Genomic DNA, 27,322 nt, shown 5'->3' with positions numbered 1-27,322 from the left:
GGCTCAAAACCAGTATCTGGTTTTTTTTCATTGCGAAAAGTAACACAACATTCAGAATCAAAACAGAAAAAAGAATTACTGTTATTGGAAATGTGGAAAAAAAAATAAATCTGTATATAAGGAAAAAGTTTCCCCACCGGAACAAGGTGCTGAGTAAAGATTCAACACACCACCTTGTTATTTAACACATTTAAAACAATTTTGTTTCCTGATGTTACAATAACTGCATTTATAAACGCATTATGGGCTGTGTGAAACCCAGATACCTATCCTGTATTACTCTATAGCCAAGATGGAGGGGTTACATAGAAAAGATCCTGTGTCTCTCTCTCTCCCCCTCACTCTCTATGTATTTTGATAAGACTCCTTTAGTAAGGCCATTCATGAGCCTATGTAGAGTGGTGCTTCTCAGCCTTCCCAACAGAAATTCAGGCTGGTATCAACTGTTCAAGTACTCCACTCAGAACAAAACAGTCACATTTGATTAGTGTAACAATTTTTTATTTGTTACTTTTTCACATATAACTTCATGTAAGCTACAAAAATTGTGAAATGCAGAAATGGTATTAAGACTGCAAACTTAAAAGTTGTGATTAAAAAAAAAAAATCTTTCCCTGCTAACAATGACCATTTAAAATGAACCGTATTTTGATGGTTTCAGTTAATAAACATACCATACATTTCTCAAAAATAAATAAAGAACAACATCAGAAAAAAAAAAAAATACCATCAATAACGTGAAGCATTTAGTTGTCTTTTTTTTTCTTTCATTTAAAGACAAATTAAACTTCTAGGCACAGTTTTAGGCATTATAGAGGACACAGAGGCAATAGGTTAGTGTGCACTGCTCTGTACAAAAATACAGTCTGAATAAATTACGTTGCTAGCCATAAGATTAGATTTCACTTACCGGTCAGTTCATTGCATGTTTAATAATATACAGTTACATGCTAATCCATATATATCATTTATATCTCAAACACATAGGTCTCTCTATATTTGTTTTTAAAATTTACAAAAGCTAAATGAAGTTGTGCAAGAAATCCAGAAGAGGTGCAAGGTACTTGTCAGCACCGGACGGTATACTTTAAGCCTAAAAAATACAAATAACTAGCCCTGCTTGCAAGTTTGCTATATATATATATATATCTTTGTTCATATATATTTGAATGATAAACAAGGGATTTGTTGTGTGAAAGAATCATCCTGACAGTGAGACAAAGCTAAACAACTGAAATAACGATGGCATGACACAAGCATAATGTTCAGAATGATTAATTTGTTGTACGTACACTCAGACACCGACTTTCCTTTCTTTTTTTTTTGTGTGTGTCTAGAAAGAAACCAGAAGTGTAATTACTTTTTGTTCAGTCCTGAAAAACAACTACCATTATTGGAATGGGGGTGGGGAAAAAACTCAAGTAGCAACATAAGAAAGTTAAAGGGAGGTTCCAAGCTGATAAACGTAGATACTTACATCCAAATACTAGATGTCCAAGTGAAAGGACCTGAGAAGTTTGAGAGGTGCATCCTAATAGACTGAATTATATTTAAAAGGAAAAGCAGGTGCTGAAATCAGATCTCTGACCCAAATATGAATGAAGAACCTTGTCTTTAGGCATTCACATTTGTAATTTTTTGCCTGAACATCATTCGTATTAAGAGGCATGTGATTTTAGGAGTGCTTGTGATTAACTTGCATATGCCTTAAGCCTGACATTTAATTTCACTCAAACTCCACATAAAGAAAAAAATGTTTTGATAAATTTGTAGATTTACTACTACAGTATTGTACCTTCTTGCCAGCATTGGCAAAGCACCGTGCAATACTGGTATCAAAACACGATTCTCCTAGAAAGGCATAGAAATCTTCTAACAGTGAGCTTCTCTCTACATTAACCTAACTCCCATGCCAAACTACAATGTTCTCCGTGCTGCTAAATAAAAGCAGAACTACAGAGCAGTTCAGAAAGATACAGAATTTACTACATACTGAATATCTGCCTTAAGTCAGTCTCAGAAAAAATAAATGTTATAAATGCTCTTGGGTGCCTGCAAAATAAACGGACGTATTTCTTCCTCCCATCCTTTTCCTCTTTAGGCATTGCTATACAATCCCTCTTAAGTGAAGCTATCATTTTGCTCTGTCTAATCTAATTAATCACCACTGGTCCAGGAAGGAATGCTGATACAGAATATTTTTCTGTGATAGTAAAGGCTTAGCTCCAGGGAGGCCTGGAGTTTTAGAAATCATTTCTGTACAGCAGCAACACTTTGAGAACAGCTTCTTAGAGGCAGTCCTGGGGAAGCATGGTCAATGCAGAGCCTCTGCTCCCTGGGAACTGCGGCATAATCATTAACACTGCTTACATTGAGTCATTCAGCAGTCTTTTCTGTGGAACCAGCAAAACCAGTTGTGCAGAGGTGGACATGCAACCCCAGCATATCCACTTTTGCAGAGGTCCACATAGAATATACTTTAAAGTTCTCCATTAAAAAAAAATAGTTATTTCTAAAGATTAGAATTGTATAAAAATATGTTCATAATTAATTCAAAATACCCAAACAAGCAAATCGTAAACAAAAATAAAAGTGATGCAGATTAAATACACTTAGAAATTCTCCCTATTTTAACTTGGGTTTCATGTAATGGGTACAATATCCAGATGTTTTAAGTGGGAAACATACTAAGCAAGGAGTAATTAGGTGTACATAATCATCAGCCAGTCCATTATAAACTCAGCCTTTAAAAACATAAGAGTAGCTCCTGCAGTGCTAATGTTTTAATATGGACATGATTGGGTCTCAGCTATGTTCTTGATGATCAGAAACACTAGCAACCTAACTAGATTTTTAAAAAATGGCAGTTTTTTTTTCCTTTGCAACAGCCTTAGAAAACAATTTTTAATAAGTATTAGATTACATATGGAATAACAAGTAGTTATTTCATCCACTTGTACCTTAACTTGATGTGAACTTTTAAGCATTTCCCATAACACAGAATCTGTACAAGGGCATATACAGAAGACAAACCATTTTATGTTTATTTTGCAATGCCAACCATGACCAGGGGTACCAGTCCAAGACCCTCAAAAATGTGTACAAAGTTAGTATTTTAACCACTGCATCACAGCTCCTATTACAATTTAAAAATGAATTCTCTTTCTGCCTTTGCATTTATATTTGTATTATATATATTCATTTATACTAACAAATACCTTCCAAAAATAGAATTGAACTTGTTCCATATTCATTTTTTTTTCACGGTGATGTTCGGAAGTTAAATGGGTACTTAGGAAAACTACAATTCGTTCATGCATTTTAGATGCCTTAGGGATGTATATGGTCTTTTGTCCTCCCCCTTATTTCCACCCTCCCAGCAAAATACTCAGAGCTGAGACAACTTCCAACCACATAGTCAGAAGCACGTGTCTCCTGGTTTGGACTTTCTTCAACAACCTGCTACAGCTGGCATGGTGATGTCAATTACCAATTCATGAAATCCTGTGTGTGTGTTTGCTTTCTTTTTTTTTTTTTTTTCATTCTCCAAGAAGACTGTCGAATGCAGATATTAGACAAGTCATTAACCAGTTACATTCACTGCCCTCAACAGTTACTTGCAACTAATTCCTTAAGAGCTTTTTTGAGCAAGTAATAAGGGCCAACACAGCCTATTGTACAAGATGCCATTGCCTGTTTATCAGACATTTGAATCCTCTACGATACAGAGAAACTTCTAAATGGAGCCTATACCAGCTGCTCCCCTGAAGGCAATAGCAGATGCTGGCCTTGCATTCTCATTCCAACTAGTTTTCTCACAATGATCGCTGTCACGTAGATCCTTTGCTTGTTGTCAGGAAAAACAAAGCCTATGTATCAGCAGCTTGCAGCATCTGCCTATGTAAGATCAGCAATCCTAGTGTTCGCAGTTCTTCTAAATGGTTGTAAAAGCTGGTTACAGTGTTCACACCCAAAAGGCAAAGGCTATTTTATCAACAGAGCAGACTGGTGCTCCACAAGTGTTCTAAAAAAACTGTGAGTTAGAAAAGATGGAGTAATCCTTTTGATATTTTTCTTTCCATTAAATGATTCTAGTAATAGTCTTCATAGTTCTTAGGGTTCAGGCAATAAAGGATGGCACCCCCAAATGAAAATATAGTTGCACCCCAAGCCAGGCCATAGCCCCAGTTGAACTCATGGTATATTTTCAAGCTGACTGTTTCAATGAACTTGATTGGGTAGAGGACTAAGCTGCACACCTGAAGAACAACTGAAAAAGAAACAAACCAAATGTCAGAAGAGGCCTTAAGTCATGTCCATAAAACCAACACATAACTTAAATTCACATTTCAAAATGCTCTTGGTGCAATTTTTTCTATTAATACTGATCTTTTTGAGCAGTATGTAAATATATATATATATATATAAAACCTTCATTTCTTCCACAGAGATCAGAGCAGTTCTTGCATATTCCCTTGATGAAGAAAAATGATATTGCTATGGTATAACAATAATACTTCAGATGCCCAAGAAATAAACAGTGAAAGCAATCTTTTTCCAATTCTTTTCTGTCTCTCCTCTTTGTATTTTAGTCTGGAGCCATTATTCCTTCCATAACAACAAATCTAAGATCATTTGTTCCATACCTATTATAAATAAGTCAAAACAACAAGAAGCAAGAATAAATGAATATTAAGAAATAAAGCTCAGAATCAAATTCTTTACTTAGCCTAATAGTAATTCATTGTAGTATGTGATCCGTACTGATGTTCATGGAGACTCACTGAATTACGTATTTCGTATGCATTACTGTGTACTGTAATCAGAATTAATGATATTATTGCACAGAATAACAAGGAATCCATAAAGTTTGATCAATCGCTAAACTTTTCAACAGCAAAATATTTCCTTACATTATGAATTTAGTGGGTGGGTCAGAGATGCTTCATTTTGAAAAAAAAAGCTAATAAAACAGATCAAATCCAAGGCAGGAAAAAGCTTAAAAACCATTACTTTCTACAGTACTGTCCCCCCTAAGAGTGCCACATTTCCCACTGTCTGATCCACAGATCATCAGAGGAATTCAGCAAACCTGTCCTTTGTGTTACACCAAAACAATATATATGGTAACCTGAAAAGGAAGGTGCAAGATGAAAAACCCCAGTTTTCACATAAACAATTCAGTTTGATCAGTGTCCATTCTCTTTTATAATCAGGCATACTGCTAACAGTATAATTGGGACAATAGCTTCCAGGGTAAGCAGGTGAAAGTTGCACTTAATTTGAAGACAAGAACAAGACAGATGATTTGGTGATTCTTTAGGCTTCTAGTTCTGCCATCTACAAACAAATATCATGGGAACTAAACACCATAGGAACATACAAAACAACCTTTTTATCCCTCAAATATGTGATAGGGCTCCCTTCCGGCATTTAGAACAATCAAGTTTTAAAGACTTCAGTCCGTGACTTCCCCTATAAACTACCAGCCCCCTAATTACAGACGGTGAGCACATCCACAAAGTTGAGCACATTCTTAAGAATTTGCAGACCTGAGACATACTCTGATCAAAATTCAATGGTATGTGGTATAATGCCATAACTACTTTAACATTGACTGGTTCATTATTTTTTAGACTTTTCTAGGTATTGTTAGAAGAATGAACACTATTTTTATATAAAAATTGTGAATTTTTATAAAGCCAAAAGTCAAAATAAAATGCCAGTGGAAAATAAAAAGTATGACTACTTTTGGCTACAGAAGCTCTTTTGAAATTACAGTGAAATGAAATAATGTTGATTATATTCTCCTGCTGGTCAAACACTTTTTGCACACCCAAAACCTGTCATTTGCCTTTTCATTCCCACATGCCCTCTTCAGTGCTGTCAAACTGTCATCTTTCATTAGGTGCTTAGAGACTAATGCTTTCTTGTCCTCTGGATGGGGACTGTGATGGGGAGAGGATATCCAATGCTCATCATACACCCTCTGATATCTCCACAAAACATCCACTGGAAATTCACATATCCCTACCTCTCGCATCCGGTTAGCATCTTGGACTCTTTTTTGGGACTGACAATCTAAGTAATGTTTGGATAGTGGATTTTCTGATGTGGGTATCAAAATCCACAATTTTTTTTTTTAATCCTAAAATTATTGAAGTGTTTATGTTATTTCTTTTTAATTTTTTTTTTGTCTGCCAGCTCACAAAATACTGCACAACACTGGAGAAATTTTGACAGGGTACACCAGGGAAAGCTTCTAGTCTTATGAAAAGATTATGCATTCTAATTCTGTATAATGAGAACATGGTTATACCCCAAAACACCTGAACATATGCTCAACTTTCAGACACATCTTTAAGACCAAAGTCCAAGATAATTTCCTCAGGTGAATGGGTGTAAGCAAGTTCTTCGGTGGCTTCCTGAACTGGAGCTGCAGCACCTCTGCTGGGTCAATACAGAAATAGCCATTGGTGTGTGTGCATCTGTATCAAGTTGCACCCAAGGAAGCTCCCTACCTTCGCTCAATCTAATACTGAATTTTAATCTATGGACTGGACTTGTCAAAAAAAAAAAAAAAAGTGATTCCACTGGAACATGTGGCTAACAGAGCAACACCTACAACACATACTTTTGACATTTTTATAGTGAGGCATCTTGAATTTGCTACTACTGGTTCAGCTACACTATTGAAAAATTCAAAGGCCTGCCTGATATCAGCAGGCCAGCAGAAACAACCACACTGCATAACAGTGCTGTCACTTTGCACTATTTACATCTCCCATCATTGTTGATCCTTGTAAAGTGGAAAGGGACCAATGTAGGCTAGAAACAAGTCAGTGAAGTTACAAAAAATGACCAGTATGACCCAAAAAGATGTTGAAACCAATGACTGCAAGCACTGATCTGTGTCCAATAAATTTAAAGGGACCTGCTCATAGGAAGTGTATGTACTACACTTTTTCAGAAATACTAGTTCTTCCTGTAGAAAAAGGCTGAAAAATAAATAAATAAATCCACCTAAAAACTCTATTAAAAAAAAAAATAGTCAGCTCAAACTAGACTACTCATTTCAAGTTTAGACACATTTTTATGGCTAGTGCACAGTACAGGACAAGTACACAGGAACAGGAATAATAGTTTTACTCCATTTACGTGAGGTGTAAGTACTCACCACATTAAACATACAAAAATCACAACAAAACCTTTAAAACCAGGAAAACTGAATTTCAGTCATCTTTTTCCTTCATTTAAATTTTTAACTATAATAGATTTGATGTTTAAAAAAAAAAAAGCTTGAAAATTGGGCTTTTTGATCTGTGTCTCTTATGAAAATGGTGGTGCTGGCTAGTTCTCTGTACCATTTCTCCTGCTCATTCACATGCACTTTATTAGTAACCAATAGGTGTTGCAGTTTCAAAGACTGCCATACAACAACTGTCTAGGAACTTTTTGTACTTAATATAACCTGTGCAAGAAATTGGGAAGGATCATGAAGAGGAGGGGGGGGTGATCCATGCTCATTTTAAAAATATTGCTAACTTTGAATATGCCACCCTACTACAGACAAAGACCAGGAATTTCAGCACGAGGCCCAGTTGGACAAGCAGGGAATTTTTCCAACGAATGTGTAAGAAATGAGTAAATGAGCAGGAAACAAGGATAGACAATGAGAGGGAAATATAAAAATACTATTTTGATACTTACATACAAAATCAGGAAGGCTGAAGCCCAGCTGGAGCCCAACATCAAGCTAAGAAATGGCAAAAAAAGTGTAATAACAAATTTCCACAGGTGCGTTCATTGCAAAATGAAGTTCAGAATACGTACTGGTCCAATGATGGGCAGAAAAGCAAGTCTAATGAGAGATGATGCAAAATGAAGGCTTCTCCAAGATCTCCAGGGGTCTTGGAGCCTTTGGGAAGGAGTAGGGCAGTCAGCAATGCAGGAACAAGTTAGAGACGACACAGTTGCATCAATGTCTATCAGCATCACCTCATCCCTTGAAACTTTATGAAGAACATCTTCTAGTACATCTAGTTCAACAAAGGCAAGTGCAAGCTCCTGCACCTATGGAGGAATAACCCCAAGCACCAGTACAGGCTGGGGGGGTGACCTGCTGGAGAGCAGCTCTGCAGAGAGGGACCTGGGAATCCTGGTGGGCAGCAGGCTGACCATGAGTCAGCAATGTGCCCTTGTGGCCAACAAGGCCAGCGGTATCCTGGGGTGCATTTGGAAGAGTGTTGTCAGTAGGTCAAGGGAGGTGATCCTCCCCTTCTACTCAGCCCTGGTGAGGCCACACCTGGACTATTGTGTCCAGATCTGGGCTCCTCAGTACAAGCGGGACATAGAATTACTAGAGTGAGTCCAGAGGAGGACTATGAAGATGATGAGAGGACTAGAGCACCTGTCATATGAGGATAGGCTGAAAGAACTGGGCCTGTTTAGCCTGGAAAAGAGAAGACTGAGGGGAGACCTCATCAATGTGTATAAATATCTGAGGGGAGGGTGTTGAAAGCATGGAGCCGGTCTCTTTTCAGTAGTACCCAGCAACAGGATGAGAAGCAACGGGCACAAACTGAAGCACAGGAAGTTGCAGATGAAAATGAGAGGGCATTTCTTTACTGTGAGGGTGACAGAGCACTGGAAGAGGTTGCCCAGAGAGGTTGTAGAGTCTCCTTCTCTGGAGATGTTTAAAATCCACCTGGATGCCATCCTGTGCAATGTGCTCTAGGTGATCCTGCTTGGCAGGGGAGTTGGACTAGGTGATCTTCAGAGGTCCCTGCCAACCTTGACCATTCTGTGATTCTTGGAGTGCACCTCCAAGCATGTGCAGAACAAGGTGGCATTCAGCAGTCAGCAGGGATTCACCAGGCAAGGATACAGAAAGGTGCCAAAATGATTGAAGCCTACAGCAAATTGTCCGCAAGAGAAAGAGGATGGTATCTTTATTTAGATACATGAGGAGGAGGCTAAGGAGCAATTTCAATGCAGCCTACATCTACCTGAAAATGCATCTACAAAGATGCTGAAACAAAACTCTTTGTAGTGCCAGGAAACCTAAGATGTTGGCAAGAGACAGAAATTTCAGTTTCACAGATTCAGAATGGACACCAGGAAAAAAATTTTAAGGAGGCCAGTACAGCAACACGACAATCTACTTGAATGGGTTGTACAAGCTTATCCTTTGAGATCTTCAAGACTAGTCAAGATAAAACCACAGCTGACAGACCTAAAGTTAATGATCATCCTGCCTCAACAACCTCAACAAGGAGCTTGGACTAGATGCTAGATGACCTAGAGTATCCTGTCAACTGATTTCTTTGATGCTGTTTTGTGCTTTTCTGATTTTTTTTCCTTCTTGTAGCTACGTGCACTTCCTCCTACCAAAGTCTGTCCTACTTTTTCAGACCATTCTTACAATTCCTCGAAATCAAATTTTGTCTTCCAACACATCTGTATTTTTTTCTACCTTCATTTAACTGCAAGTTTGGTAAGTATACTTTCATTCTGTTTCACAGAAATTATAAATAATAAAAAAATTATAAATTATTATATGCATTATAAATAATAGCACAGAACTCAGGAGTTAATCCAGCAGAACTGCGCTCTGACTCCCTGTCAGAATGTAAAGATATATTCTCTACATATTCTCCAAATATTATCTGCTTGCCATTCTTTTACTCTCTCACCCATATTTTCACTTCACCACAATTTCCCTAGCTTACATCATGTGAACATCATGTGAAATGTGTTAAAAGCTTACTGACCTCAAAGGTTCCTCTAAGACCTAATCATAAAGGTAATGAAATTGTTTTGACACAAGTCACCCATATGAAGTCTCATTACTTCACAGTCAGTCAAATTTGTGCCTTAATGGGCTGAAAAGGAAGGAAATTCTTAAGACAGTGAGAGCACAAGCTTCTCAGAAAGCACTGTTAAAATAGAGCCTGTGAAAGCAAACATTTTAAATTACTTTTTTTGTTTTTTTTCCAGGCAATCACCAATTATACTTTCTATTCCTAAAATTTTACTTGGTTAGCACTCAGTTATCTGGTAACCATATTGTGAGTTTCCTTACGCTGACAAGTTTATGACCTTGGACATGGCACTTTGAGGATGCAGCTTTCAGAGCCAGTTTGAATCAGAAGCATTTAAATACTCCAGCAAGCATGTACGCTACTGACCCCTACTTGACCAAAAATGCTGGGAAGAGCTGTATGGGGGCACCAAGTCTACCAAGCTCAATTAAGACATTTTTGTATCCCTTCATACAGCACACTGACAGGAGTCAACGAATTAACAAGCCACCATGATGGCTAGCAGTGAGGTGTTTATAAACCCCAGTGGACCAAAGATAGCTCCACGCAAGTGTCCTGCAACTCTGCCTTTCTGTAGGCTGTACATTTTTCCATCACCTGAGATATTCTTGCTCCTCTCCCATTACACATATCTGATAGTACATATTTTAAACACACACTTCTGTAGATCACTCAATGGCTTATTCTCAGTATCTATGTAGAATTATTTTTTTTTGTCCCTTTATCACCTCTTTCAGCCTCAGTAACTCATTCCGCTTCCTCACCTACAAAGTCACTAAATGAAACCTAAAGCTGAGGGGAAAAAAAAATCAAAACGAGAAGAAAGAAAAATGCCTGGAACCAACTGCTCAGATTCTGAAGTGCCTGGAGGTCACTTTTCCATTTGGTTCTCTCTCCCACACTGTGATGTTTTCTACCTGACACCCACATAGACCATTAATATATCTAGGCAACTCATGCTGTGTCCTTCTACCAGAAGGCGGCAGAGGGATGTGTTCCTAATCAGTCAAGCGAAATATTTTGTAGTGTCAGAAGATTCATGGGACAGGGGTTTTCTAGCCTCATGGATGTTCTGTGAAATCCACAGGTTGCATAACTTCACTGTGCTGCAACCTTAACTTTTTCCTCTTCACTGGTGGATTCTTCAAATGATTCTCTCAAGATATGTCAGTCAATACTCATCTCAAAAAGTAGCTGAAAGCAAAGAAAATCCATAGGAAATGATGGCAACAATGTCAGCATCAAATCTCTAAACGATTCTCCTCAGACTTGCCAGATAACAAAGAAGAATGGGACAGGCTGTCTTTGCCTCATCATCTCTTTTCCTTTTACAGACTTCAGGCCAGGGCTATTTAAAATGCATGCAAGCGTGTGCATACACACAGACAGGCAAAGGAAAGAGATGAACACCACTCATGAGCTGCAGCATCAATACATTTTCCTTTCTGATGCAAGTAAGCATTAAACCTGATCTCCTCTCTGGTGACAGCAACAGAACCCAAAAGAATGGCATGAAGCTGCATCAGGGGTTCAGGAAGTGGTTGGACAATGGTCTCAGACATAGGGTCTGGTTTTTTTGCGTGGTTCTGTGTGGAGCTAGGAGTTGGACTCAACGATCCTTGTGCGTCCCTTCCAACCAGGAATATTCTACTGTTCTAAACTGCCACCTTCCACTCCCCCCTAACTTTTGTAATAAATACTAGAACGAATTTTATACACTGGAGAACAGATTAAGCTTTAAACAAAACAGTAATATTTGGAAATTTTTTATTTAAATACAAACTGTCTAAGTAATATGGCAAGATAGTAATTGCTCACACATACGCTGCCTAATTTACTAAACAATGTTATGATAAATTAAATCAAAAGCCAAATAAGAAACAACTACGTAAACTCAACAATCCTTATCACTTTAAAGTTAACTGCCCAATATGATTTATAACCTCAGAATTAGTACTAATTTTTAAAGTAACGGCACAAGTGCCTTTATTTATTCAGTCAACTCAGCAATACAACACACGAAACAAAAAGATACAATTTCTGTTCAGAAAATCTGATCCTTCCTTGCACTCATTTTCTCAAAGTGAATAAAATATAACCTACTTATATTTCTTGAGCAAATAAAGTGCATCTTAAAATTCTGTGGTTCAAGCAAAGTAACATAAACAGCAGGGGGCAGCAGGAGCCTTCCCCAGAGCTTGCTTTGATTTCTGAATCTCAGCCCTTCACGTGCTGAGTTCCTATCTTTTCATATGCTTGTAAGTGGCTTTTTTTAATACATCCTGAAGACTACAGTCTGTCATTCTCTTCATTACAGGCTATCAGAAGGGGCTTAAGCTGCTAGCTCCAATGCAGATATGAGTGACAGGATGAAGGCAAACTTTTCTCGGTGAATCTCGGGAGAAATAGAAACATTCATGCTAAGGCCCAAAATACCAGAATGTATGAAAGGAAATGATTTGATATTGTAATTATACCTCACTGGACCAGTTTTAGGGACAATTCAGATGCATACGTCTCCCTTAAGATTTTGTGATAGTCTATGTAAACTGTTCCATCCTGATGTTTTAGAAACCAAACAGGGACTACAGTGTGACAGCTTGTTAAATTAATAACTAAGTGAGCAAGCTGACACAATGAAATTAATTCCTCCAGTGGCACAGGAGCATCTATAAATACCTCGCAACATAATCCTATTTATTTTCACACTTATGGCTTCAAGGTTTCACATTCGAGCATTAGTTTTCCCAGTTTAAAATTGTAAAAGGAAGAACATCAAAATATCAGAAAGGGCTTTGCATGAAGAATAAAAATGGGGCCATCAAGCAGCACAAAGTAACAGACTAAAAATGGTACTTAAATGGATTTATCTTCTGTAGTTTCCCCTGCTGCATATACTTCACCAAACCCAAAGTATAACAAGAATAAAAAATTGTTTAAGAACTGTAAGAGTGCAACTGCAAAATTGATTAATACCTTGTAAAACGGGTATTCTGAGAAACCTCACAGGACTTAACAGTCAAGAGGTAAACCAAATGCTTCTCAATTGGTATGCAGTACAAGGAACATTTTCTTTCATGAAAGTAAAGCTGCCCTCATAAACTTTTCATAATGGTGCTGGTAAACTGCTTACCTGCAGCAAAGAGCATGACTGCAACTGGTCTGTAGAACCGCCTCCGAGATCCCACACAGATAGAGATCAGACCAACCAGGAAAGCTATGAGAATGATGGCAGCACCACCCAACAGCAAAGCAAGAGTAGCTATCTGCCAGTCTATGGGAAAAAGAGAGAGAAAAACACTAATAACAATTCAATTGCAATAAAACAAGCCCATAGGCTCAGCAGAAACAACAGAATATGAGGAACACAGAGCCTGTATCAAGGTTTGGGTAAATAAACAACTGCACTTTGGATTTCTTTTTGCTAATTAGAGAAACACCTTTACACAACAGATACGACTTAACAGCAAAGTGCAACAACCTCACACAATTTTTCAAGGCTTAGTTGGCCTCATAGGGATTTCAGCTTGAGGAAGATTGAATAATTTGATAACTTGGCTTTGTCCAATTTAGAATGAGAAATTGAGGTTGGGCCAGGATTAGCTAGCATGTCTTAGCTGACCCCAAGAATGCTGTAAGTCTCTCACAGAATAGAGTAAAACTCAAACCTCTGCTTGAACTGATTAGGGTGACATAGGAAGGAAAATACACAGAGGCTGATCATGGATACATTCCACTTGAGAGGTAACAAGCCTATTGTAACAGGAATAAAAAAACTAAAGTAAAGGAAGGAGATTCTCAAAGGAAGGAAATAACACATTTTCAACACTAAAAAAGGCGAATGTTTAGCTCCTATAAAAGATGGTAATGATGATTAGATGCAGACCGAGTCAAATCTGAAATCTGCTTTAAAGTCATCCTAATGTGTCAGTTTTTCTTTTCTTCTCCCGAAACCAACTTTTGAATCTGGCCCAGTGTGTTTTCTAATTAATTTTATGTATGCAGTTACAAACAATGTCCTTGAAGTCTTAGATAATATAAAACAAAATTCATCTGCAAGCAGATGGACACCAAGGCCACACAACATCTAACTTAAAAGCTTCTGTAGGATTTTAGAAAGGCATAGGCTTAGTGCCATCTCTCCATGCAAAAGAGTACTTAAGACTTTGTTTCTCTGCAATCATGGACTTCAAGAAAAAGAAACTGATCACTATTTACTATTGATCACTGTATTTTGTACCTTAAGGATACAATGCATATCTCGTTACTTTGAGCATACTAGCATGCATACGACATTCAGAATGAAATGGAAGAATGTGTTGTATAGTTCAAAGAAAATAAAAGGATTAATAGTTTTCAGAATGAATTTGGAGATCTTAATGCTACTAAAATAAGAACAGCAACAATAAAAATGCACATTCTCTTTCTGAAAAGCAAAATTCAGTGTTTTAGACAACAACAACATATTTCTGGTTTTGACAGGGATCTAATCTGCTAAAGATGCCTAAAATGCAGTTGTGGGGTTTGGGAATGGAAGGTTTGCAGCTATAATCACAAAAAAACCTTCATATGTTATATGAAAAAGATGGAGGAGATGAAAACAAGAAACTGAATAAAAGATCTATAAAGACGTTTCTTAAAAAGAATGTTATTTTAAAGGTGTTTGTGTGTGTACACACTTATTTTCATTCTTGTTAGAAATCTAGGCATGTTGTTTACTAATACTTTAATTACTAAGTACTCAACCTTCCAAGCCCTTTTACTCCTTGTTTTTGGACCAAAACCAGGGCTAGGAACAATCTTTCATTCTTCTACTTTCAGCATGCAATCTAAAACATCAGTTTGCTGCATGTTCCTCTGCTTTACTGTTAGTGGATGGAAATACGATTTTAGTTATGGATTGGAATGTTACGAGAAGTGTTTTTTAATGTTGATATGATACTTCAAAAACACTAAGTGGTTAGTATAGTGATGATTTAGAAAGTATTCTTCCAATATCACAGTGCATTATGGATAGAAAATACAGAAATAAATAAACAGAATGGACCATTTTGGAACACCATGAAAGGAATCTTCACACTTGAAGATTACACAGATACAAAGACTAGACACGTAAATCCATCTTGCCCCAAAGTTAAAAGCCATAAAAAAGTGATAAAATAAATCAAAGTGCCAGATGGGAAAACTCAGAAACCACCAGTTTTGAAAGCCACTACAAATAATAAAATATTAAATATTGCCTTTGTATTGACCAGATACTGAAGTCTAATGCAAACAAAAGGTGTGCAGCATTGGAGTAGCAAACAAATGGAAAAAGATTTGAGTACACTATGGCTTTACAAAGCCATGTAGCAAGGCCACCAATCAAGTGAAAATAACTAAGGCAAAGATGATATAGGCATGAAGTTAGAATACAGCTTAGCTTCCAGGACAGAGCTATCTACGGATTTTGGAAAGGTTAAAAAATAAACAAGCTACTTTACTATAGTACCAATGTGGGAGGTAAAAGGACAAATCAGTGTTGGAAAACACCTACACTCCCAACTTAAAAAAAGAATTGACTTAGTTAAACAAAATTAGTTTCTAGAATAAGAGAGCCTACTTGTTGATGTTGACAATAGGACCAAACTGAGGACTGAGGTTCTATATGTTCCTAAGGATCGGGTATTTAACATTGTGTTCTGTGTTCCAAAATGTCTGGAATCCTCTCCTGCCCCACCTTTTTTTTTTATTTTTTTTTTAGTTCCAGTTTACATTTATGAGACCATGCAACGCTAGCAGCCTTTAGGTAGACCTGCAACAATGATGGATTCTGTTTGAAGAACATCATGAAAATCAGTCCAGTCAGACAGCAGACAGACATTACAGCATAAATAATAAGGGGCTGAGTTTTTCTATATTGCCTACCATGGAAACTGTATGCTTAAATCTCCTTGTTGTCTTAGAAACACCTTAACTATCAATTCTGTAAGCCATTTGAGCTAGCAACAAAATAAATCTTATGTTGGACTAAGTAAACAAATTTCTGTATAGGCAATGCAGAAATTATTAACAGCAATTATTTTAAGAAGAGGCCACTGGATTTGTTTTATACAAAAGAAAACAAACATCCAAGAAAACTGAATCACCCCTGAACCCCTGAAAGAAGAACCCCCTGTAAGTTAAGATAGATACAACATTATAACCACATGTAACAAATGCTTTTCTACAATAACCAGGTGTAGTTTCCTCAGACTACCCAGATGTGATTTATAACACACAGCATCAAAATCGGAACAGCAGATTTCTCCTTTACATAGTGTTACCGGTACACAGAACATGAACAACATCACTATACTTTGGTGGTATCCAAAATATGCTTGCACCATATCTATACCTGAGACAATCTTGTAAATGAGTTACTATACTCATTTCAGGAGACAGCAGTTCAGTGAGACTGTTTGTGCAGAGATAAAAACGTGCATGAACATGAGCAAAAAGGGGCTTAAGAGATGATCTTTATAAGTTTTCAGGATTATAAATACGTGTTTACACTTAAGAATGCGCATAAATATTTTTCACTGTATATCAGTACAGTTTATTTACATCATACAACAACTATTTAAGAAAGATGTTAGGAACCAGTAAAAACTCCACTCCCGCAAATCCTTAAAAACTTCCAGATTTTAAAAGGTGCTGCCGTCTCACAGGCATGCTGAAATTAAGTTCCTTTGTTGTTTTATACCTGCAGAGACAACAGAAAGCCTAACTTTTTCCAATTTTCATGATTTTACCAATCTGAACAACAGGAATTAATACATTTTTGGACAATCACTGAGTAATTCAAGACAGATTTCTTAAGAAAAACCTCATTTAATTTGTACTGTATTTAGTTCTGTAAATCCAAACAGTTTTTTACTGCACATGAACCATTACTATGTTTATTCCATGGTAAATCTATAGCTCAGTTCTGATAGCGATGATAACGTTTGCATAATTTTTATTATAACAATCTGCCTGTTAGTTTAGGGATGTGGATTTCAATATTTGCAAATGCATGTAAATTTGAACCCAGGTTCTTCAAACCTATTTTCAAAGCATATTGTATAAAATTCATAAAAATCACCACTTTGAGTAAAATAAAACATATGAAGTTTCTTTTCAATTAATTGTTCACAGATAATTCAGTGCCTTTTTGCAAGGACAGCCTGGTTACATTGCTCTTTGGAAATTATACCAGTTTCTTAATAATATGGAAGCACAATGTTAATTGTGCACTAAAAGGTGTGACTCTCCTACCTTCTTGCCCCCTAAAGAAATGACCTAAGGCTTTATCTGTATATTCATTTATAATTAGAAGCACCTCATTTTGCTCTATTTCTTGGGCAAAATAATGCTTCAGTACCAAATTAAAATCAGGAAAAGCCTTAAAAGAAGGATTAAAAAATATAAAAGTTCTGCAATGTTTATTTTAATAGATAGGCCATTTGTTAATGTGAGAAAGAGCAAAGCAAATGGCTAGCACTGTCATTTTTTCACATTTTCGGCAAGTTCCCAAAAAGTTAAATATTCTCTCTACATAGTATTGTCTAGTAAAAGAAGCTGTGGAAGTAAAAGCATATTGTTGGAATATGTGAAGTATTTGTACATATGTTTCTTTCAGGCAACACAAGCAAACTGAATGCATCTCTTAAGAAACAATCAAGTACTCCTTTCTTTCATACAATGGTTCTTCAGAGTCCTCTCCTCATAGAGGCTAAAGAAATGCATGCATCTGTTACAAGCTGAAGGTAATGACCTTCTAGCACTAAACAAAACACCAACACTAAAGAAAAAAAAAAACAAAAAAACTTTTAACATTCTAGGGCAAGTTTTTCTGATTCATTGCAAAGCCTCCACTTAGTACATACCTGCTGTCAGCCAACAAATATTCCTAGAAATTTTAATATAGCATTTAAATTCAGGAGTATTGAATTTCAAAGATTGTGTCAAGTAAAGCATAGAAAGTTGAAGCACCCACGCATAAGGAATTAAATATAACCTACTGAATGTCATAACAATCAACTAAGATAAATAAGACTGCTACAGATATTCTTAATTGTTTCACATTAAAAATTATTTTTAAGGTTATCAACAGTCATCAACTTCACCATCAAACAGCCAACAAAAGTTTTAAAAGTATAGCAACAATATAAAAAGACAAAGGTTGAATCTATTTTCTAAAAGTACATTGGTCACATGATAGTGCTCTTTTTTTCAGCACTATCAGGTGCATGGACTTCTGTGGAAGGTCAAACAGTGAAACTCAGTGGAAATACTGAAGTAAAACAAGTATTGCATTCACCTTTAAGATCTGTGTGTATAATAATCTTATGTAATAAGTCAGTTTTTTGGAATCTTGCCTGAGATGAAACAACGTGTTTTTTGTTTGTTTTTTAAAGAAGTTGCTCAGATGAATTGTGCTTTTACCTTCTAAGTTCAAACCAACCAAAAAATAAAATTAAAAAAAAAAAAGAAAAAGAGTAAAAAATATTTGGCTGATATGCAGATGAAGGGCAAAATGGCTAAACCTGGGAAGCCCAACATTTATAAGTTATTTGGTTTCTACTCTTCTTTTACAGTCAGCACAACAAGTACAGTCTCTTGAGACTGTGTAGTCTACACTTCTTCACACTACAGAGAGAAGCCCTTTCTGGCAAGATCCATACCAAATTTCCATTAAGTTCCTCTAGCCACAACCTTTCACAGTGGAACCTTGTACAAAATAGTAATAACTAAATATTTAGTGCTCCTTGTCAGTTCATACAGTATACTTATTACTGCTAGTTGCTGTACAGATGCACTCTGGTTTCTGCATTTGCTTTTATGGATTCAGATTTTTTTTAAGTATGAAAATTGCTTGTGTGTGTGGCTCTTCAAGTTACTTCATCACTTAAAAAGTGTTAGCCATAGCTGTGGGAACCAGACAGCGGTGGCTGGGTGCATCATTTTCTTAAGACAGAACTCAGATACTCCATCAAGGCATTCTTCTACTTGTGACTTCAGTGTGAACTTGAACATAAGATATAATAAAGCGAGGTCTCAGCTGTAAAAATAAGCCGTTCAGGGAAGAGACAAAGCATTTTTCTGCTTCTTTTGCAACAGGAGATTTATGTATTGTGCTATTACCTCAGAACTTGGTCGTCTTCTACACACAAAGCCATTGATACCAGGAGTCTTGCACAACACAGGTGGGCTAAACAGTGAGGTTTTTACGTACTAATTCATCAGGATTTTGGCAACATCCAAACAGAAATTTGAGCATTTTAAGCTGAGTGTCAAAATCCTTAAGTGCCTCCTAAGGATAATTCAGAGGTTCCACATAAGGCATCAGTCACTTTCAATTTACTATACAAGAGGCTTGCAGGACGGTTTAGTGCTCCTGATGCTGAGTGGAAAGTCATTTAAAGCCAGACAAAGAAAAAAAGAACATGCACAGAGATGTATCCAAAAAACAGCTAAGTGGAGCAAAATCAAGGATACCCGTGTCTTGCTGAGACATGGGATGCCAATGTCTAATGATAGCAGCTGACTAATGAAATAGAAAAGGCAGATGCCTCCTTAATTGCAATATATTAGAGGACTTCTCAGAAACTGCAAGATCATTGCTTCTCGTCTCCAGACCTGAAACTCTACTTCCCTTTCCAGAACTACTGGGTATGACTGATACCACTTTCTTCCATCTGCTAGACCCAGGCCATAAAAATATAAGATCTACAGAGCATGTAAACAGATATGATGGAATACGAATCTGAATCTTGCTTTCAAGTCACTCTTACCTAAATGGTCTGTTCTGACTTTCCACCAACAAACAAAAATGCCTGAACATTACTGGGAGGCAGCCCGAGTTCAGTTTCTCCCAAGCTTGGAGGGAGAAGTCGTTAGCAGTCATTTACAATGTTGCGTCTCTCTCACTTAGGCTTGTTCTCGCTTTACTCTCCTCCAGAGCAAGACAACTTTGATCAGAGCAAAAGACACTGGCTCTGTTCCAGGTTAGGTAACAGCTGGTTGGAAGGACTCTCTATCATCTTAATTCCTCAGCCTGGGAAGAACTTGCTTGCTAGATCCGAGGACTAATTAGGCAGCCATTGTGCAGATGCAGGCAATGCTACAGGAAGTTTTTTAAACCAAATGCCACTGCCCACGTGGATTTGTTCGGGAACGATGGTAGCAGATCAGGCACCTCTTCATTCACCTTTCAATGGCAAGCAGAGCTCTTGGTGTCTTCCACCTGAGGATGCTGTTGAGCAGGCTGGGTAAAATTTGGTTCCCGGAGAAGTCAGCAGCACGCAAAGCAGATACGGTCTCAATTTCTCAGGATGATTTCAGCAGTCTGGCACAAGATACGCAGTGCATTAATCTGTCTGATGTTTCTGTTTCAGCTGCTTTATTAGGCAGACTATGGTGGCCCTGAGACTACTGGACTCAAACTTTGTGTGCTTCAAAAACAGTGCAAGTTTTATCCTTATTCTCTACAGGATATCAAACCAAACAACAAAAACAATAAAAATATGGTAACCATCTCTGCTGCTGCTGTTGTGCAAAGGAGACAGATTTTGCAAGACAAGATGGTCTAATGCCTTGGGGGGTTACAGATGTATGAGCAACTTGAAACATAGCAGGTGCTTGCTCCTTTGCACACTGACACACATCTCTCCTGAAGATTAAAGCTTGCATTCCTTATTTATAGAAAATACACACTTTGGGAAGGTTTAGTATAACTCCTCTCTTTCTGAGTCATGGCCTGCCTGCACTTCTAAAATCACTGAGTAAAATTCTTTAAATGAAGCACCTCTTCAGATAGAGTCAAGTGCTGCCATTATACCGATCTTTATTTTATTATTTAAAGGCAACGTGCATTGCACATCACTTTTGACAACCGATGACTTCAAGACAAGCACAGCATTACAGAAAATCAAGTAATCTATAATTCATTCACAGAATAATACAACTTGTACTCAGGCACTTCTTCCATTGGCTATGTGACATTCCTCTGAGATAAGCTTGCTACTACACCATTTGAATTATCGGATATTCATTCATTCAAGAAAAAAATGAAACACCCACCTACAACTCCAAGAACATCAGAAAACCCTGGAAATCTTAGAATTGTGTCATTAGGAGAAAAGTGTGGGAGATGTGTTATACAAGCTTTTCAAGAAAAGCTCACCTTTTCTGACCTCAACCATATATACTACTACATTTCAGTAATCTGAAGAAGGAAGAAGTGCACTTCATGTTGTAACAGAAGTGTAATTATTTCCTACAGTTACCAATGCTCTTCAAGCAAGCTGGCCATCTTTTGTAGTTTTCAAAACTCATTCCACTGTTCCTTGCAGAAAACAGTTAGCATTTAGAATAGTTCTAATAGTACTTTCCATCAAAATGATGGCATTTATATTATAGAACTGGAACAAGTGAAAACACATAAAGCAATACAGCTGGATAGACTTTACCCTCTACAGCTTGCTATCTTGAATCTTATGTGGTCATCCCTGGACACAAATCAGTAACAGAGGCAAGGTTGCTCTATACTTGATTCTAAATATAAAGTCTCATCAAATATTTAAACCACTTACAATCTCCCTAACATAAGGAACATCTTTTAACTTACTGGTGCAAGGGTTCTTTATTAAATAAAGACTGAGAGACTGAGAGCAACAGGATATGTTGTAATGAACAACAGCAGTAACAATAACCCACTAAGATTAGAAGTATTCCTTTATCTATTTTTTTTTTAAAGAGCGTTATCAGTCATAATGTGTATTGTGCTCTCTGATCAGATAAACTCACACAAACTTCACACTTTACACATCAAAGTGCTATAACTATATCTCTTAGCTGGCTGGAGAAGGATGGCTAAAATGGTAGCTTGCCATCAAACTAAAAGGTCTAGACTACTGTGCAGAAGTCTTAGATGTGTTACGCTCACAGAGTATGGCCTTGGGTAGCCTGAGACTAAAATAAGCGCTCCATTTATAAAAGGGGGAGCATAGCTTAAAATATTCTATTTGGGCTAAGGGGAGAGGTAATTAACAAATTCAAGGCATTCTGAACACATTCAAGAAGTCAGATAAACATAAGGCATAAACAGAGTATCAGTGACCACAGAGTCACAGAAAAAATTTGGTTAGAAAAGACCTCTGGAGGTCATGTCACCCAGCTCCCTGTGGAAAGAAGGGCCAGCCTCCAGTCAGACCCAACTTCAAAGCTACATAAGCTTGCTCAGGGTCTTAGGTGGTGAGTTTGAAGTAGTATAGCTTTTGATTTTATACCCACCTTCAGATAAAGTGTTGGGGATGACAATTAAAGAGAGTAATATGGAAAGTGCCAGACGACAGTTTTTAAAAATAAATTCATTGTTTTATTAATTCATCTGTACATTGCGTGAGCTACTTTCTTCAGACTTAGTTAAATCACATTTTTTTCCCTTATTTTATATCAAACTATCAGCCTTGCTAAGGTTTTTACAAATGTGTCAACATCAACTCAGAGCAACGATCCACATCTTCTAATGAGGAAGCTGCTTTTGAGCTAGAAATTTCCCGTTGGAACAACTGCTTAGATTCAAAACAAGCAGATACCATCCAAGACCATTGAGCCATGTTAATTTGGATATCGGCATCTAATGTATAATTAAGGTTAAAACTCTTCAAGTGCTACCAAATGAGCAGCCTCTGATTTTATTTTTTTTTCCTTTCGAGAACGAGTTAGTACAGAATTATAAGCACAAAACTAGATTCAAGTCATTTTACTGCATTATGCTTTAAGTTAAGCTTACGTTTATGGTTTGACATTTTTAAACCACTAGGCTTCAACATGTACAGAGGCCCTTTTGCATTTATTTCCTTGAGATTGTTTTGTTTTTCAAACATTCATGGGTAGCTTATAGAGAATGTAATAATCTTAAGGAAAACTGAGTTTTCATAAACAAATACATAGGTTATTAAGTAACAAAGTCATGTCCCTCACCCATCAGGATAGTTTCATACTGGTTAATAGTATTCATTCAAATATATTTTTATATGCACTATTTTCACAATAAACTGAAATGCTCCAAAACGAGCCATTCTTCTCTATGAATAGTGTGTGTGTGTGTATATATATATATTTACATATAAAATGTAAAATACATGATTTTTACCTGACAGATCAGATTCTGTGGAACCATTCCACATCATATTTATGTATCTTTGATTTAGAAAACTATAAAGTCTGCAGTGAACTGCATAAATTCAAATCTAATACTATTAATTCTGAAAACATAAGGTAACTACCTGTACAGGTATAGACACATCATGCAGTTATACATAGGATGTATTTAATTTTAGGCAGATACTGAGACAGAAATAAGTATTCATACATAACTCCTGATAAATCTGTAAATGAACCATTGCAAATCAGACTTAATACACTTCAAATGAGGTCTAAAGAAAATTTTGTTTAATGACACCAAAGAGAGATTCCAAACCCTGTAAGTTTTCAGTTTAGCATGTGGGTTTAAAACACAACAGACTTAAAGACAACCTGTGCACAAGCCAATTTAAGCTTTGATCATAGAAAATAATTTTATGCCTAGACAGCTGGTGGAACTGTAAAGCAACATTGCTGGATTTTATCACAAAGATCTCCACACTGGCAACTTTGTTAAATTTTCAGCTCCAAAAATTGTTATTAGTGGGAATTTTAGAATTTCATACAGGGGAGAGGAATATGCATGAATATATTTCTATTTCTTGCAATTACAGAAAAAAAATAAAAAGATGACTTATGTAGACTGTAAAGACTGAAAAAGAAAAAAGCAAATTAAGATGAGCTCTTTTATATCTTGAGGTTTTTAAAAATTAATTTGTCTATTTCACATATTTGAACTGGCAATACTGTGCAGTACTTACACAACTTTAAAAGCAGTATGAAAGCAAAGGATTGCTTGCAAACTATAGGAAAAGGCCTCAAAACAGTGAGTGAATGCATGCAAAAACACACCCCAAGCACTAGCATTACTCAAGGAAAACACAATTATTTCCTGCTATAACAGCCAATGTAATCATGTTCTGTACATTTCCTTCTGTTCAACCACTACCAAGTTGCCCTTTTGATAGCAGTCAGGGGTCCTACATCTAATTACAACAAAGGTTTTTAATTAAACCTTGAATATGCTTTAACAGCGTCTAGCATGAGCTTGCCCTTGATGGTGCCACTTGAGGTGCTCTCCTTCAAGGGATGATGAAGTAAATCTCTTAAAACCATGGGTGAAGATGCCTTTTCCTTGTGTATACTACTGCTTTTCACAGCTAGCTACCTACAAAGCTGCTTGCATCGGTATCAAGCTAAAAGAGCTTTCCCTGTGGGAGCTCTCCAGTATCTCCAAAATATACCACTTGCTATATTCTTGATGTAGGAGGAAAGCACACTTAAAATATTAAGGAAACACACAAAATGGTCTCGAATATGAGTCCAGTTCAACTGGATGAACTTACTGGGAGCCCTTCCACTGACTTTAGTAGGAATTATAACACACTAACAGAACGTGAAGGCATACAGTACAGTGTCTCATATTTCAGGTCTCCTCTGAGTGCAGAATTGTGTGCCAAACATGAGGAAAATTAAGGTTTTGTGTTTTGTTTTGTTTTTTTTTTTTCCCTAGTCACCTCAAATAAAACAATCATTCCCTTCATCCCCAGTAGCTTGTGAAACCTGGCTCCACTAGACAGGAAAGTATCTAAGGAAAATAAGTAAAGCTCATTCAAGCAACTTGAATAAAACTGAGCAGGCAGGAATTTTCACACAGTATAGAAGAAAGCTTCAGGAGAGGGCAAATTTTCAACATACAGTGTCCCACAAAACTATATTTTATTTCTATCCATCCACACTGATTCGTCTTCCATCTTTCCATAAACAAATAGGTAACTAATAAAGCAACGAGATAAATTAGTTGCCTTACATGCTGTTCCAGAAACTGTCCTGCTTCTCTTAATGTCCCACTGTGTGCGTGCATGCGTGTATGCACATGCGTGGTGGGGCACAGATTGAAGGGGGAGCCCAATGAAGTGTGTGTGGGGCGGGGGGATTTGAAGCAGGTTCTCATTCAAGCCAGCTAAAAGGTCCTTCTGCAATCAAGGGGATACTATTTCAGGAGACAGAGAGAAGGGGCAAAGGATTCACGTTGCTAAGGAGACAGTAGAAGCTGACATTCCTACATAAATTTCCATTTATACCGGGGAAGGAAAAGAAAGCTCTCTGAAGTTTGTGTAGATACCCGGGTAACTGATTGAAACTGACGGTTCTTTACAATTCATTTTGAGGATGTGTGATTTAAAACAAAATCCAAAACAACATTCAAAACCTCAAATATTACTCCACACAAGTATAGAAAGACAAGAACAGGAGCAAAGGAACCTGTGCAATTTCTACTCAAACAGAGATCGGCAATTTCCTAGAACCTGTAAGAGGATTTCAGAGAAGCCAGAAAAAGAAAAGCCATCTAGAACATGCAGACAGTCCCTTGCCCCTTTCCCAAAACAAGCATCTCATCCCTGTGTGGTTTACCAGAAGCTGGAGAGCACAGTGATCCAAACGGATGATTTAGCAATGCAAGCATGTGTGGGGGGAGCATGGGGGTGGAAATGAGGGGCAGAGGTGAAGAAGAGAGGCCAGCTTCATTTGTAAATGTTTCTGTTGGGATTCCTGATATTGGAATCAGCATAAAGTAAATAAAACAACACATGAAAACAGAAATGATTATCGAACTACAAAAGAATTTACTGAAAAAATATTCAACAGGCAGCTTGCTTGTATCACTCACAACCAGTTGAGCGTTTTTTTTAGTACCCCAAGCAACAGCGAAATGGCATTAAAAATAAATAAATACTTATGACCAAAGACACAGAAGCCTGAAGAACAAAAGAACATCAAGAAGTCAAAATAGAGAATGTGGCAAGAAGGAAAAGAAGTATGAAAGACGATGGCAGCAATAGCAGTACATGATAGAAAAAGACACATACAAGCACACCCAGAGGGATGGAGAGAGCTAGAATCCAGATGTCTTCACTTGGGACAAAATAACATTTTATTTTATTTAAGATTTGGAAGCTTCAGCTTTCCATGCCTTGTGACTTCTGGGGATGGGGACGTAAATGATAAGACCCTTGATCCCCAACAGCTTCTCCTTATATGATAACAACGGCCACAAAGAAAAATAATCAAAAGTAGCCTAAAGTCGTGATCTTTTGTGAAAGCAGTCAAGCAGAGATAAGGAATCAGTCACCTCTTCCATTTACAGAAGCTGTCCTCAAACCTCTCCTGCATCCTAGACCGTTACGCGGGGAAGGGAAATAGCAGACGGTGGACTGCCGGAGCCCTCCCCAGCGCTTTATTTCCAGAAATCCCTGCCCTCGCCTTCTCTCGCAAGGCGGAGGAAGAGGGGCCGGAGCCGAGTGGCACGGGAGGGCGCCCTGCTGCACGGCGGGTGGGGACGGCGGGCGGGGGGGCCAGCCCAGGCCCCGGGAAGGCAAAGGGGAGGAGGGGGAGGCCGGGAGACGAGCACGGAGTGGCGGGGGGCCGCGAACGGTGCTCAGGGCGGGCGGTCAAGTGGCGCCCGTACTTTTCCCGACGGCGGCGGCCGGAGCGGGGCACAGGGCTGGGAGCGGGGCGGCAGCGGGCGAGGCGGGGAGCCCGGGGAGGAGAGGTGGCGGCGGATCAGGGCCCCGGGCACCACTCCGATACGGAAGGGCTGTCCCCGGGAGCTCGGACCTCGTCCCGAGCCGCTGGCAAACCCGGGCGGCCGAGGAGAGCCGACTTTGGGATGGCGGGGGCACGCCGGCGGGGCAGCCCTGGCACGGAGAGCTCCTGGCGGCCGCGGTGGGGCCGGGGAAGGGGGAGGCGGCTCGGGGACGGGGGGGGACAAGGCGGAGGGGCAGGGGGAGCGGGGACAGCCGTATCTCACCGCTGTGCAGCGTCGACTCGCAGAGCCAGCTGTCCAAGTTGCCGGGCTTGCGGCAGGACTCCCAGAGGGACAGGTAGTACTGTTGGTCCGCCGTCACCCAGGCGGGGCTCAGCACGGCCCCCAGGTCCAGGCACAGCGCCAGGAAGATGCACACCAGCCCCACCAGCTTCAGCGGGGTCAGCACCGAGACGCGCACCTCCTCCATGCCGCTGCCGGACGACGCCATGGGGACCGGGAGGAAGATGAGGAGGAGGAGGAAGATGAGGAGGAGGAGGATGCTCTACCGCCAGCCCCGAGGGGAACAGGAGCGAAAGCCCGGCTCCCAACAGGAGAAGCGGGGGGCGGGAGGAGCAGCGAGACCAGCGCTGACTAACGGCGAGGAGAGGCTTTCGCAGGCAGCACGGCTCCCTCCCTCCTCCGCCGCGCTCCCGCCCCGGTGTATCAGGTGCAGCAGCTCCCCCTGTCGCGCTCGGCTCGGCTCGGCCCGGCCCGGCCCGGCCCCGCAGCGCTCCTCCCCCGGCCCGCCCCCCGCCCT

General features: G+C 38.7%; 1 protein-coding gene across 2 annotated transcripts; it reads right to left on the bottom strand.

The window, feature by feature from the left end:
- Positions 1 to 479: 479 nt before the first annotated feature.
- Positions 480 to 27,322, bottom strand: TMEM47 (transmembrane protein 47). 2 transcript variants are annotated; one of them, XM_083851015.1, is made up of 3 exons: positions 26,788 to 27,322; positions 12,958 to 13,098; positions 480 to 4,270 (listed from the first exon to the last, which is right to left on the bottom strand). In XM_083851015.1, exons 1-3 carry the CDS (start codon positions 27,011 to 27,013, stop codon positions 4,092 to 4,094), a joined length of 546 nt encoding a protein of 181 aa, XP_083707141.1. In that variant the 5' UTR covers positions 27,014 to 27,322; the 3' UTR covers positions 480 to 4,091. The 2 variants fall into 2 exon arrangements, with proteins under 2 accessions (XP_083707141.1, XP_083707142.1); XM_083851016.1 differs by lacking the exon at positions 480 to 4,270 and adding an exon at positions 7,764 to 12,219 and having other exon boundaries at positions 26,788 to 27,227.

The sequence above is a fragment of the Anser anser genome (genome assembly GCF_964211835.1).
Source record: "Anser anser genome assembly, chromosome: 1".
NCBI classification, from domain to species: domain Eukaryota; kingdom Metazoa; phylum Chordata; class Aves; order Anseriformes; family Anatidae; genus Anser; species Anser anser.
Note: the sequence above shows the minus strand (reverse complement) of the source record. Positions and strands in the feature narration are given on the sequence as shown.

Coding starts and splice junctions, on each gene's coding strand:
- TMEM47 (XM_083851015.1), bottom strand. CDS start 27,013: ATGGCGTCGTCCGGCAGCGGCATGGAGGAGGTGCGCGTCTCGGTGCTG. Junction 13,099..26,787: donor CGAGTCGACGCTGCACAGCG/GTGAGATACGGC, acceptor TTTTTCCCATAG/ACTGGCAGATAGCTACTCTT. Junction 4,271..12,957: donor AGTCATGCTCTTTGCTGCAG/GTAAGCAGTTTA, acceptor TTTCTTTTTCAG/TTGTTCTTCAGGTGTGCAGC.